This window comes from Lepidothrix coronata, unplaced genomic scaffold, assembly GCF_001604755.1.
Source record: "Lepidothrix coronata isolate B3197 unplaced genomic scaffold, Lepidothrix_coronata-1.0 Scaffold175, whole genome shotgun sequence".
Taxonomy (NCBI): Eukaryota; Metazoa; Chordata; class Aves; order Passeriformes; family Pipridae; genus Lepidothrix; species Lepidothrix coronata.
Genome location: NW_016690355.1, coordinates 1,134,334 through 1,148,572, shown reverse-complemented (window position 1 = coordinate 1,148,572; position 14,239 = coordinate 1,134,334). Strand labels below are relative to the sequence as shown.

General features: G+C 35.6%; 1 protein-coding gene across 5 annotated transcripts in view; it reads left to right on the top strand.

The window, feature by feature from the left end:
- Window positions 1-14,239, top strand: part of LRP1B (LDL receptor related protein 1B) — a 675,815-nt gene that overhangs the window by 585,440 nt on the left and 76,136 nt on the right. For all 5 annotated transcript variants that reach the window (XM_017830208.1, XM_017830207.1, XM_017830205.1 and 2 more), the window contains exons 60-65: window positions 2,348-2,536; window positions 3,329-3,477; window positions 6,478-6,571; window positions 7,864-7,980; window positions 8,145-8,264; window positions 10,971-11,090. In XM_017830208.1, coding sequence (XP_017685697.1) covers window positions 2,348-2,536; window positions 3,329-3,477; window positions 6,478-6,571; window positions 7,864-7,980; window positions 8,145-8,264; window positions 10,971-11,090 — 789 coding nt within the window. The remainder of the gene's footprint in view (window positions 1-2,347; window positions 2,537-3,328; window positions 3,478-6,477; window positions 6,572-7,863; window positions 7,981-8,144; window positions 8,265-10,970; window positions 11,091-14,239) is intronic.

Sequence of the window (14,239 nt, the reverse complement as noted above, 5' to 3'; positions counted from 1 at the left end):
CAGCTTTAAATGGTGCAAGCTTCTGAAAGAATTTTGATCAAGTTTGTGCTGATCGTGACCTAATGAAAAGTTAATGCAGAAGCCCATTAAACTCTCAAAGTTACTCAGAAATAAGAAATAGTGGCAGGACAAACTGCAACATGAATCTGTGTTTAAACCATTGATGGTGTCCGCGTTTTGCCTCTATCTGGTAATAATGGGAAACGCAGTTTTTAGAAACAAATATGCTCTGTTATACTTCTTTCAAAATACTTAAAAAAAGCATAGAGTATAATATTTCTTGCATTGTTTCTGATATGGCAGTTTTGTTTTTAAGATAATTAAAGGATTTGAGCTTTTAAACCTGGTTTTCACAGAATTGGCTTTTCTAAAAAATGAAAGAAAAGCGTACTTGATTCGATGAACAATCGTTTGAAATGCAGTACTCTAACTGCAGTATTTAATATTTTATGCCACACACTTAACTTAGCTTCTCTATTAGCAAGGTGTGATGAGGCAATTCAGGCAGTACATGTTACTCTCCTGAATCTTCTCTAGTTCATGAATATAAAGTTTCATCTGGATTCTGATGAATGCATATCCATTGAAGCCAGGATAAACTGCATAGCAACCCACAAACATACAGAACATACAGAAATAAAAGTAAGCATTTACTTATACTATCCATGCTCAGGACATGGTGGTTACTTGTGATTCCTGGATGGCCAAAGCAAGGATGGTATTTTTCATTGACAGGGAATAATAAAGACGATGAAATCCAAATAATCTTTCTAGGTAAATCCTGTTTGTGTGTATTAAGGCTTTTACATGCACTTATATTCTGATTTTAATCTTAACTTTGATCAGAATAAGAGAAAACAGGCAAAGAAAAAAAGCACATTTGTTACACTTAGAGAAACTGGAGCAGTGCCTTCAACATCTTTAATTTGATGTCAAAAGTAGAAGCAAGGCTCATAATTTATCAAAACAAATATTTTTCCAGAACTCAAGCAAAAATAAAATAATTAGTTCAAGGTTTCACTCAGAGTAGCAGTTTCTCTTTCTGCTGTTCTTTCCTGCCTCCCTATCAACCTGATTTGTATTTCTCATTGAAAACTTTTCACAATGGAATTCTACAAATGATAAGAGTATTTTTGGAGGGTACTGTAATGTGTAAGCAACCACGGCAAAGTTAGCTATGTATTGAGTGCCAAAAATAATTTCATTGCTCTTTGACTGATTTCTCATAAATGTTATGAAGGTCTTTCAAAGAATATCATATTGTAATTTCAGTATGATAGCTGTAGTACATGGAGACAATCAAGAAGGGAAGATAATTTTGGGTCTAAGAGGCAAGGTCTGCTTGACCAGAAGGCAACATGCCCTGCACTGGAGTTCACTACTGGGAGCATTATTGGATAGGAGATTGAATTTGCTTAGGTGTCATTCCATATCCTCAGTATCAGTCATTAGGTCTCAGTGAGTTATGAAATATTTTAACTGTAATTTGAGATTGGCCAACTCTATTTAATCACTTTCCAGGCAAAAAGATGAAGAAAACAAGGTAAAGGTGTAAAGGATATGCTGCTTAAAAGTAACAGTCAGCTGCTCTTTTCATGTCTATCAGTAATTAGAGTGACTCAGCAACAAAAGATTATAATTTAAAAATTAATTGTTGTGATCAGGTATTCTTCTGTGACATTTATGATTACAGCTGTGTATGTTAAAAGAAAAAAAAAAAGTAGAGCTCAGTTACTGTTTACTGAGAATAAATAGTTCAAGATTAAAGAGTATACAGCAGGATAAAGGATGCTCCAAAGCTTTTCCTACCTTTTGTCCTTCTGTAATTTTTTAAGCCCTCTTACTACTATGTTTATTTTAGTGGAAAACTTATTTTTCCTGTCAATCTTGTCAGTATATTTTGATGAAATAAAACACTATGAATTGTCTTAAAGAGTGTTAGACACATATACATCAGGAGATGTATATGTTACGTTTTGGATGTTTCCTAATAACTTTTACTCCACTAAAAGTGCAAATTGATATTGGCTTATGCAAAGATTATGTTGTGTATTACTTTAAAGTTTAACATCTCTTTAGTTTAAGATCTGGAGGTGATTTTTGTTACCTGAAATTCTTTCATTTCCTTAACGCTGACTGGACCAAGGAATTCTAAGCAAGCAGAGTTTGTGCTCCATCCATCTTTATTGTAACTGGCAATAAAGAACCCTCTGGGCTTGGTGTATTGTCATGACAATTATTCTCAAGACATTATACAGCAGTTGTATCTGTCAGCCCGTGCAGTATGGAATGTTTTAACTGGCAGCCTTCCAACAGTGAACATTAATTTTAGCATCTCTTCTTCCAGTCCCTAATCAAGACATTCCAGGGGTGATTGCACTAACACTGTTTGAAGACTACATCTACTGGACAGACGGGAAAACCAAATCGCTCAGCCGTGCCCACAAAACCTCTGGATCAGACAGACTGTCACTGATTAACTCATGGCACACCATAACAGACATCCAGGTGTATCATTCTTACAGGCAACCTGATGGTAATTATTCTGTCTTTGCTTTCCAAACAGTGCATTGATGTATTTAGCTCAGGAGCCAGGTGCTGAGTAGTGGAAGCTTGTTTACATGCAGTGATTGTTTTATTTCTCTTTTGTTTCAATTTGTGGAAGTTTTCAAATTAGCATTTTTAAAATTAAATCTGTGATTAATATTGTAAGCATATCTGATATTAAATACAGGTGATATATCTTGTTCAGCGGTGAGGTAGCAATTTGGGTGCTTAAAAGTTGACCCAGATACTGACTGGAAGTACAGAACTGTTTAGTTGCATTATAGTACAAGTTACCAGATTTTAAGAGGAGAACAGTGTGTGATAAGAACTTTTAACCTTATTCTTTGAAAAGCAAGATTCTTCGTGTTAATAATGCTGAAGAATACTGCTATTTAGAAACTTGTTGGACTGAGGGAATGTCAGACAATGTGGGTGGTATGTCTGATATCCTGATGTCCCTTTATTTGAATTGTAGCTGAATACAATTTGGCACTTTACCAAGATAAGCTAATTTTTTCTCTCATTATTAAAAAAAAAGAATGGTGTTCTGTTCTTCCTCTCATTCTTTCAGTATCGAACCTACACCCATAGTAATAATTTTTGCATACAACAGAGAATAGCTTAAAGGCAAAAGGAAAAGTTTCCCTCTATAGCTCTTTGATTTGACACATTCCATTGTAAAGATAGCACATGTAATACATCTTTCTTCCTCTGTAAAGCAGATACCCTGGGGTGCACTGGAATAATGGGCTCTGATATTATTTTCCTACTCTGTCCACAGTGTCTAAACACGTGTGTACACTAAACAATGGTGGTTGCAGTCACTTGTGCCTTCTGGCCCCTGACAAGATGTACACGTGTGCCTGTCCCACCAACTTCTACCTGGCTGCTGATAACAAGACGTGTCTGTCAAACTGCACAGCCAGTCAGGTGCGTGGGGGGCGGGGGGGGCAGGGATTATATTTTACTGTCATTACCCTTGCTTTTAAATAATCAGTGATGGTGCCCTTTAAATGTGGAGGTATCACTCAAAGCAGCTGAAGGCTGGGAGCACTTAAAGAGTTTTGTCTTCAAGGCTGTTAGTGGAAAACAGACTTGCAAATGCCTTTTTTTCCGGAGAACGCAGAACTTGTTCACTTTCAAACATCAGTGTTTCTACCAGTCACTAGAACAAATCCAGCTGCTAAACCCATAAAAATTGCCTTGAAAAAACATTTGTATGAAATATAAAAATACAAAGTGTATATAACAATGATTTGGGAGGATTCATGCTTGAGTGAACTTTACATTAATAAAAGATAACATGCTCAGTCCAGTTAAATGGGTGACATAGCTACATAGGTAAATTATAGATTTGCATTTAAAACAATCCAGTAGTTAAAATGGAAATGGTGCAATATGTAATTAATTAACAATTGCATCAACTGCATGCAGTGTATTCCCTAGTACTTGAAAAAAATATTTATGCCTTTTTTTCTTAAAATATAAAGTAGATAAGTAAAACATACTGATTTCTTATAAGAGAACCACTTTGATAAAAGTCTTTGGACTGTTCTACCCAGGCAATTAATTGGTTGACTGTTACATATGGCCTTTAAAGTATTTTTAGTGATCTGCTTTTCTAGCAGTTCACTTTTGTTAGATGTAAGCTCTTACACCGTTCTATATCATGATGTATGATAATGATTTCCATCATTAAGGAAAAGGTTTTACTTGTATTTTTTAGGAAACAGTGTTCATCTTAATAAATGATGCAAAGTTTAATTCAAGTAATATTGTTATATAAGAAACCTTCCTGCTGTCTTCCTCTGTTGCTTTAAGGTGGTGAGATTTTATGATGTTCATTGTATCTTTTGTGTTTTTATTGGCTTGTTGTTACTTCCTATTTAGAAATGAGGAGGGGAAAAAAAGGTGTAAAACATTTGTAAAATGAGGAATTTCTTACCTATTTTTCCCTTGTATTTAGCTTCTCAAATTTTTTTGGTTAAAAGAAAAGTCACTCTTTTCCTTTTTTTTCTTTATATATTTTCTTTAAATGACACTGGAAGCTTATTCCACAGTGAATTTATATGCCAGCATTTGATTGAATGTCTCTATTCCTGTCTAAATAATTCATTGATCATCTGAATTGAAGGATTGCATCACATCTTGGATCCTTCAGGAGCAATATTTTATCACTTGTGGATTCCACAGGATGGAGAGCAGAGTTAGAGAGAAGAAGCAGCTGCAGACAGACAGTTTACATTGTACATTATTTGTCATTTTCTTCCACTTTTGAAATCTTTTTACTGTTTGATAATTCATCAGTCTGATGGCATAACGTGCAGAGATCAGTGGCAAAAATACACTTTTCTCCCTAAGATTTTCAGATGATGATGTCAAATCAGAGCTGGTCTGATGATGTAATCGCTCTTGACAATATACCCACTGATGAAAAGGAGTTGGATGGTCACTACACTGGTCTTGCACATGTCCAGACCATCCTGTGATGGCTAATCTGACATGAGAAATTGTTTAATACAAACCATATTAGACTCTAGAGCACCAAAATTCCAGTCATTTGAGACCCATATGACTCTGCTCCCTGATTTTACAGGGTGTCTGGCTCCTCAGTTTGAAAGGGAATGCAAGTATTTTCATATAACAGCATCTAAGAGTTAGTACCCATTTCCTGGAAATAACCTCATAATGTCATTTTAACAGCCTGAAGTCCATTGTGGTGGGCAGAGCAAGGCTGGTACCTTAAAGCAATTAAGCATCAGAAAGACTGTGCTAGAAAGCAAAAAATACTAAGAATGAGAATTGCCTGAGTTTCTGTTTGTCCCCTATGTTTGCTGGCCTTCTACTGAAGCTCCCCTGAGCTGTGTAACCTGTGTTGGGCTGTTTTAAACTATAAACAGCTGCCTTTCAACCTACCCTCTTACAGGGCATGTCCCTCAAGGTGGTTCAAGAATGATGTAGCTCCAGCTATAGGTCCTACTACATAAATGCCCTTGAAACCCTAATTTTTCTTGGCAGAAAAGATTAAACTGACCCAATGTGCTGAATATAATATACCTTTTAAATACAGCTTTATTGAATAATCAACTATTTTTAAAATGTGAAGAAATTAAAAAAATAGTGCTGAGTCACAGAAACTGAGATGTCTTGCACTTTTAAATCTGTTGGTTTCCTTCCTTTCGCACATCAGGTAGGAAAACCAATATATCTTAGAATTTTCTGATAATCTGTTTGGGTTTTTCTCCCAAGCATTAGCCACATTTACTCAGATTTTAGGTTTAGCCCTAGAAGTTTCATCAAGTAATTTCTACTCTTAGTTTTGTTTGCATTCCTATTTCAGTCAGAACAAAGGTACGGTGTCACCTCAGTAGAGAGTAAAGGCACTGCCAGAGTCTTACAAAGGATTTTTCTTTTTTTTTTTTTTCCTACAGATATTCTATCCTTTTGAAAGGCTGGAAGGCCTGATATCTGGTTTGCTCATTTAATTCAAACAATATAAGCAATACCATGCACTACACTACACTTTAAGGCCTTTTTTTGTAACTGTGGGTGTTAGGGTTTATCAGGAAAAATGATACTGTCTGCTTCAGCAGTCTACAACAACTGAGAATTGAAGTGCTTGTTTTGAGTAAGATCTTAAAAGGTGAAAGCATAAAATGCAGTGAGTGGTTTGTATTAGGGCATTGTAAGGCAGTGTGGAAACATCACTGAAACTACAGTTCCTTTTATCAGTGAAAACCTCAGCGCAAAACATCTCCACAAAAAAGAATATTTAAAATACAAGTTTTGTAAAATTAACAGCTAGAACTCATTAATGGAATAATGACTTAAGGAGTGAGTCTAATTTTCGTAAGCTACTATTTCTATTTGTAAGTGAATAAAGAAGTATTCATATGAAAGCCTTTTCTCCTTCTCTCCTTCCTCTTCCAGTTCCGTTGCAAAACTGACAAGTGTATCCCGTTCTGGTGGAAGTGTGACACTGTGGATGACTGTGGGGATGGCTCCGACGAGCCTCCGGAATGCCGTAAGTGCATCCTGGATTTGGAGCCCAGTTGTATCAGTAGGGTCCGAATCAATTATAATGCATTACAGATGCTAGAAAGAGGATTGCTTTTGAACACTTCTCTTTGCCAGCAGTGTTTTCTGTTCCTTGGTTTCTGTCAAATTTAAAAAGGGGGGTGCAGGCTCTTCTTTGTCAACCTGTAAAAGATTATCATTAATTCATGTCTATTCAAAGCCTTTCAAGTTCCTTGGAAAATCATGCTTTGTTTTTCATCTTTTAAACCTTTACTTCATCCCAGTTAAAAACAAGTGACAGAATATTCTGAATTGGAAGGGACTCACAAGAAGCATCAAGTCCAGCTTGAAAGTTAATGGCCCATAGATGGATCAAACCCACAACCTTGGCATTATCACCATGTTCTAACCAACTGAGCTACTCTCAGTTATGGTTTTGCTAAAGATTTTTATTTCCTAGCTCTGTTCTGAGGTTGCAGAATTTTTTATATAAGTACAAAATTCTGCCAGGTTTATTTTTGCATGTAATAAAAATGTGGAATTCTAACCTCATTTGCTTGTGTTTCGTTGCAATTGTAGAAGTTTAGATGCACGTTGTTATTATTATTTACTGCAGTTTTCTGAGCAACAACATTTTCCCTTGTTCCCTTAAGCTTATATATAAATGTGCTCTACTATGTATTCTACAATCTTTCAGTTAATTAACAGTTAATTTGATTTTTTTGTATTGAAATCTCTCACCCCTTTTTTACAGTTTTGAAATTAGTTCTCTTTTCCTGCTACAGAGGCCTCTGAAGCAAACTTCAACATATTAACATTCTACATAAGATTCCATTTTAAGCTACACGTTGTGCATATAAAATATTGCTACAGAGGTACATAATTGCTCATTGACTCAAATGACAGTGGCCAGGAGAAGGAACAGTGTTAAGCCTTTCTTGAGAAATAGAATTACAGTTGGGATAGCAAGTTTCTTACACACAGACTTGAAGTCAAGTGTTTAGATCCTAAACTGCAAGTCTCTGTTGAGCCTGCAGTAAGCACCGACCTGCAGGGGGTTTCACTCTGTACCATTAGTACTGTAACTACAATTAGGCAAATTTAAAATGTCAGGCTTTGAAATTAGTTTTGCAATAATATGTGTATGTTTGAGTTACTAATATATACTCAGATTGAGATTGTATGGGCAAATATGAAAGTTTATAGGTTCTTTTGATTAGTTCATAGAGGAAGAACAGCACTATTGATACTTTACCCATCCCTCTGATAGTATTCATAAGCAATTTTTTTTTTTCTCAGCTGAATTCAGATGTCAACCAGGACGTTTTCAGTGTGGAACTGGACTTTGTGCTCTTCCAGCCTTTATCTGTGATGGAGAGAATGACTGTGGGGACAATTCTGATGAACTGAACTGTGGTAGGTAATTATATACATTGTAGGCTTGTATGCTAAACTGATTTAAATGCCATGCTTTCCACTCTGTCAAGAAACTGTATTTTTTTTTCATTTACCTTTTAAGTTTTGAACCTTTTAGTCTTTAACTTTTAATCTTTTTAACTTGTTATTCTTTTAATTTACAGACACACATGTGTGTCTGTCTGGTCAGTTCAAGTGCACAAAAACTCAGAAGTGCATTCCAATAAACCTGAGATGCAATGGACAGGATGACTGTGGTGATGAAGAAGATGAAAGAGACTGTCGTAAGTAGCTGGTTTTAAACAAGGAACTGGAGTAAAAGATATAAAATATTGTAAATATCCTCTATAGAAAATAATTTTAGACCATGCAAACAAACCTCAGTTTTTTAAAGTCATTGCAAAGAAGAGGGAGGTATAAACAATTTCAGGCATTTAATTGGGGTTTTGACTTAGGCTGAAACATCTGTTTTACTCTTAACCACCTCACAAATGACTCATCCTTTTGAGCCTTTCATCTGCTGTGCCTTGCAGCAATGCATTTCCGTGGAAGAAGGTAATTTTCGGCATCTTTTGTTGAAAAAGCTCTATATCCAAAACTCCTTCTACATCCTTTTTCTTTGATTAAGTATTTTTACCTTTTCTATTCCCTCTCCCCTGGGAACCTCTTCATTAATTTGCCTACGTAACTGGATTTGCACTTGCTCAGCTTTTAATGCAACTTACTTGTCATAAGTTCATTTTCACTCCATATTTTTTGCATATAGGTAGAGAAGATACTTTCAGATTTAAAATGGAATCTATTGAATAGCTTGTGTCTTTGATCATTTGGTAATTAAGATGATGGGGCTGTCTTGAAATATGGCTCCTTCTTTCACTCAGTTCATTACTCAGATCTACTGCTGATCTAAGCTGCTTATTCTGAATATTAGCTTTCTCAAGGTTTACATGGGCTGCATTTCTGCAAAGAACATCCCCTTATCCGAGGGACAGGTTGCTAAGGATACAAAGGCTTTGTTGGTGGTCATGTTTAATGTCTGTCTTGCAAACAGCTCAGGAGAGGTGTAGCCTCTGACAGATAATATTATATGTTGGTTTGCATTTTAGGTTTCCTTAAAAAACTGATTAAGTGGTGTCAGGTGAACTCCTGTGAAACGTTGGAGAGATTGCTTTTTATCTTGGAAAGAACTGCACGTGGTATATGGAAGGTTCCCAGAACCTTGAGGTGTAGCTGGCAGAAGTTAAATCAGAGCAGCAGAGTCTGCAGCACAGCAGTGCTCAGGAACTGTGGGATGGTCAGGGCCAGGATCAGCAGTGATGGAGTTGGCAGCATCCTGGGGATTAATAAGAACAGAACAGTCTGTGACACTTTTGAGTGTCTGAAACTCAACCATCAACCCACCTACCAAGACCCAGTGGGGAGCAGGAGAGGTTAATCATATACATTTTTCTATTTTCGTTGTGTCTTACCTCGACTTTATTATCTTCTCTTTTAAGAAAGTTAAGTGTACTCATTTTCTTTTAATAAAACCCTGCTTGTGGCTTCTGAAAATTCTCCAGCTGACTTTGGGGAGATTACAAAAAGGGAGATTTTAAGTGGGTTTATCACAGAGTTCATATTACTTGGGCTCCTACCAGAAAACAAGTAACAGATGAGATTATCTTGTTTGTTCTGATTTCACCAGCCTAGGATCCATAAAATGCACACCTTTTTTCAGCTCTGCCACTGTTTTGGTTTATTTATCAGTTGACTTTGAAGGAGTCACATTTGATATACTGAAGGCTTCCCATATATAAAACAGAGGTAATTATGCTGGTCTTCCTTGTAAAGCAATTTGAAATGCCCTGCTAAGGTGTGCTAGATGAGAATTAGAATTATTTGTTCAAAGTATAGTTAGGAACTTATCCAGGTTTGTGGAAGTGTGACACTGGAGGAAATAATACACCAACTTTTAGCATACTTAAAATTTTTCATCTTGCCAAACCCAGAAAAAAAGAATATCATCAGGGAGCAAATTGCTTTTCAACAGGAATAGGAAAGTTTGTTAAAGAACTTACAGAGTTCCTTAGGTTAAAATGGGACAAACATTCATGTGGGAAAACATTATCAAGATTTAGATCCCACTGCTTTCTACCTACATTCAGTTCAGTTTAAAATGATTTAGGGATTCGTGTACATATGCTTGTTTCTAAAGAAATCCTTATGCATCTGGTCACAAATAACTTACAGTCCAGTCTGGGTAGAGGTCCTTTATTCATCTTGCCTCTCTCCTCTCAGTTATAAAAGTTCGAGAAATAGTAAGATCTGATATATGTGCTTGTGAAAGAGTCCATCTACAGTCACTGACTGCACCCAGGATCTTTTCTGTTGTCAAATGTCTGTTCTAAGGTTAATGCACCTTTAACTTGGAGCATCCTTAAAAATCAGTTGAAAAGTCAGCTGCATCTTTGCATCTTTATCTTGCTATAGGATTCATTCAAAAAATCGTTCTACTAAACTGATAAAGTGAAATATTTGTCACACTTTTCTCACCATTTACCCAATTTAACAGAGAGCACATAATTTCACCAAAATTGTTCATAATTTTGATTACTTTTTCGATCAAGGCTTTGAGAGCTGCCTAAGCCTTTCAAATTGACTTTCAGAATTGATAACTGGTCTTTTATGAAGTTGAAAAAAAAATCTTATCCGATTTTTGCTAAAGTGGTTTGATTGTATCAATGTTAAGTATATTTGTTGTTTAAAGAATATCACAAGAGATCCTTTATTATATTTTCCTTACTTTACTCTTATAGATAAAATAATATATAAAAAATGACAAAATTATAAACAGTATGAACCTGAATGCTGTTTTCTTATAGATATTGAATAAATTATGCCAGAGGTATCTAATTTCTGAATTTTAAATCCTTAATATTTTTTCTTTAAAACAAGTATCTTGAATATTAGTGGATATTTCTAGTTTTGATTTGGAATTCTTTCATTTAAAGCTGAAAACAGTTGTTCTCCAGACCATTTCCAGTGTAAAACAACAAAGCACTGCATTTCCAAACTGTGGGTATGTGATGAAGACCCAGATTGTGCTGATGGATCAGATGAAGCCAACTGTGGTGAGTATGCCAGTGGTTTTGAATATGTTACTGTAGCTTGAAATTTTTTAAAAAGGTAGCAATAGGCATTAATTATTCCACTGTTTTTGTCCTCTTTCAGTGTATGATTATACCTGTTTGATATTGTAGGTGTACCTGACTCATCCAGTTCTTGCTGAATGGTAATCTTTTATGAGTAGTTTATAAAATTCATATTGTGCTACTGTTTTATTGGCAGGAGCTGCAAATGAGTATCTCATTTGGAATTTTGAAGCATAATGGCATAGAATATTGTGACTTTCATAGGATATAATGACATTCTTTTTATTTCTCACAGTGTTGTCCAGTTTCTGTCAGTTCAGTCTGCATACTTTGTTGGTGCTGAATATCATACATAGTGAAAATAGAATTTGAATAAAATTTGAAAATCCTATTAGTTGAGGCTGGCTGTAGAGAAGGGTCCAGAGCAGATTCCAGCTTGACATGACCAACTTTTGCTTTGCTGTGGGAGCTCCAGGGCATTAGATGCCCTAACAAACCACTTCACAAACTTTGAATTCCCATAGGACTCCTCCAAGAACCTGTGATACTTATGGAACTTCTGTACTTAAATGTGATAGTCTGAGGAAGCAGATCCTCTACAGAGAAGGTCGAGGATAGGACTGCACCATAACCAAACCAAGCCCCAATTTATGTCAGATTTTACACAGCATCCAGAACCACAGTGTTCTAACCCGCTGAGGTGGGTTATTTTAGACCCAGTAACAATTAACTATCACTTGGGAAAAAAAGAGATCATGCTTTATATTCATAGTAGTAGTAGTTGTTCTCACTCATTGCTTGCATTGTTTGAAAGTACTGAGTCAGCTCTTTTTGTTGTAAATGAGAGAAAATAATAAATTTAAATACTCTACCTGGGAAATGGATTACAGATAATCAGAGGCAGAATGAGTGGATCAGTATTGTCAGAAAATCACTGAATGTGGATGTCCATGCAAAACACACACTGATCATGAACAGAAAAGCTTGTGAAATTTTCAAGACAGTTCTACAAAGGAAAATATAGAAAAATTTTCTGAGATGGAACAGAACAAGGCAAATAGTGTGGATCGTACAAATCTCTCCTCATTATCCATCCATGCATCAGGAAATGGTTTGATGAAACTCATGAATCTGGACAGGTTTATGCTATCTCTGGAAAAACAGTGTAACAAAACTACAGGCTGTAGTCAAGGACAAAGCACTGAGGAACATCCAATTTTCCATGGATATCTTTCAAGCAATTGACACCAGCACACATATGAAAATGTTGGAGGCAGCCAAAATGCCTGGGAAACGGAACTCTTCCTCAATACTGAAAATCCAAGACCATAATTGGAATTGTCAAGATTGGGGAAACTAAATCCTATCAAATGGGGAGAAGTTACAATCCAAGAAATCAATTTGGCTTGAAGAAACAGTGAATGCAAAGGAGATAAACCTTTGCCACAGACGCTTTATATCCTCTTCTGGGATATCACAGAACCAACCCTGCACTGTTCAGTTTCTGAGCCACTTCACAGCTGCTTTTTCCTGCACTGTTCCACATCGCCTTGATCTCCAACAAGCTGTTTTTTTCCACTATTGGCAACTTTCCAAGCTTCCAAGCTGTGGATTCATATTCTGACTTACCCATCCAAGACCAACTCGTACAACACAGTTTCAAAATAATTCATCGAATAATATCCTTAAGACACGAAACTTAAAAGCAAGGAGAAAAAAATAAAACTAATACTGAACAGAAAAATTTGTATTTATAATAGGTATTTCACAGTAAGTCATCATTTTACAATCAAATGAACAATGTCCAAATTTCCAAATTACTGAAACAATTAAGTAATACAGAGGAGCATTGTGTGCAATCCCAAGTTCAGTAGGTTTTTCCAGTGATAATATATATAACTGGAAATGTTGGTTCAAATCTAAGACTCATCTTGCCTGTTATCCCATCTGTGGGAGTGACTGAAAATGATTATCTAGGGAAGAATGTGTGAGCAAAGCAGGCCAGTAGTGAAACTTCCCTGGGGTACTCTTCCAGGCTCTAATAATTTGAGAATCAGTGATATTGTGAGTCAAGTATGTCTCTGTATGCAATAACCCTTCATGGATTTAATTATCTTTTTACCTTTGTAAAGCTTTCACAACATACTGTAGCAAAGTGTTCCACAGCTTAATCCCACAACTCCCTGAAAAAAACACCTACATTTTTATTTTTAATCTCCCAGCTGCATATACTGCTCTTAGTTTTTGTGTTGAGACAGAAGAATTTATTTATATTCACGATTTTTGTGTCACACACAGTTGTGTAGACATAGAACAGCTAAACGTTAAGAAGAATAGGGTGGTTTAATCACATTTTTAAGTTTTCCATATTTTTAGTATTTGAAATATGTTTAAATGACCTTATTATGACAGTAGTTTCAACAGTTTGGTCTTCTGCATTTTTTTTTTTGATTAAAGATTGTTATTTCTGTGAACAGAATTTGATAGAATTAAATTCTAAAGCTGCAAACTGAGTATAAAAAAAAGATCTCCATATGTTGATGTAATACTCACTTGTTATTGTTTTGAGTTCACTTTTAAAATGCTTACAGTGCACAGCTTGTATAAAGGGTAGGTTTTTTTGCTCAAGTGCTGCATAGCCCTGTGTATTTTGCTTAGTCAACATCTGCTGCTGTGTGTTATTGGAGATATTATGCTGAGTAAATTTGCTAGAAGTGGTGTAAATGTATTGAGTCTTCTGTGGTTACTTTCTGACTGAGACAGTTGAAATAGAATTAGGAAATATATGTTTATTAATGAGTGTATGGTGTATTTTGGTAAAGAGTAGGTAGAGTTAATTTGTGCTTACTGTCCAGGCAATTAGAGAAAACCATTTGATTTTGCTTGCTCTCAACTTTAATATTTTGCATCAAATATGGGCCATTTGAGGTAGAATCTGAAAAAAGCTGTGTGTGGTCTTGAAAAGTGATTATGATTTGCTTTAAAGGTTATATGTATTTCAGGTCTTTATTAGCATGATGTGTCAACATTAATATGACTGCTTTCTACTTCCTCACTTTTTTAATATTAATTTTATATTATTTTTATTTTTAGCCTTAGGAGTCAAAGTAAGCTTTTTTGCTGCTGAT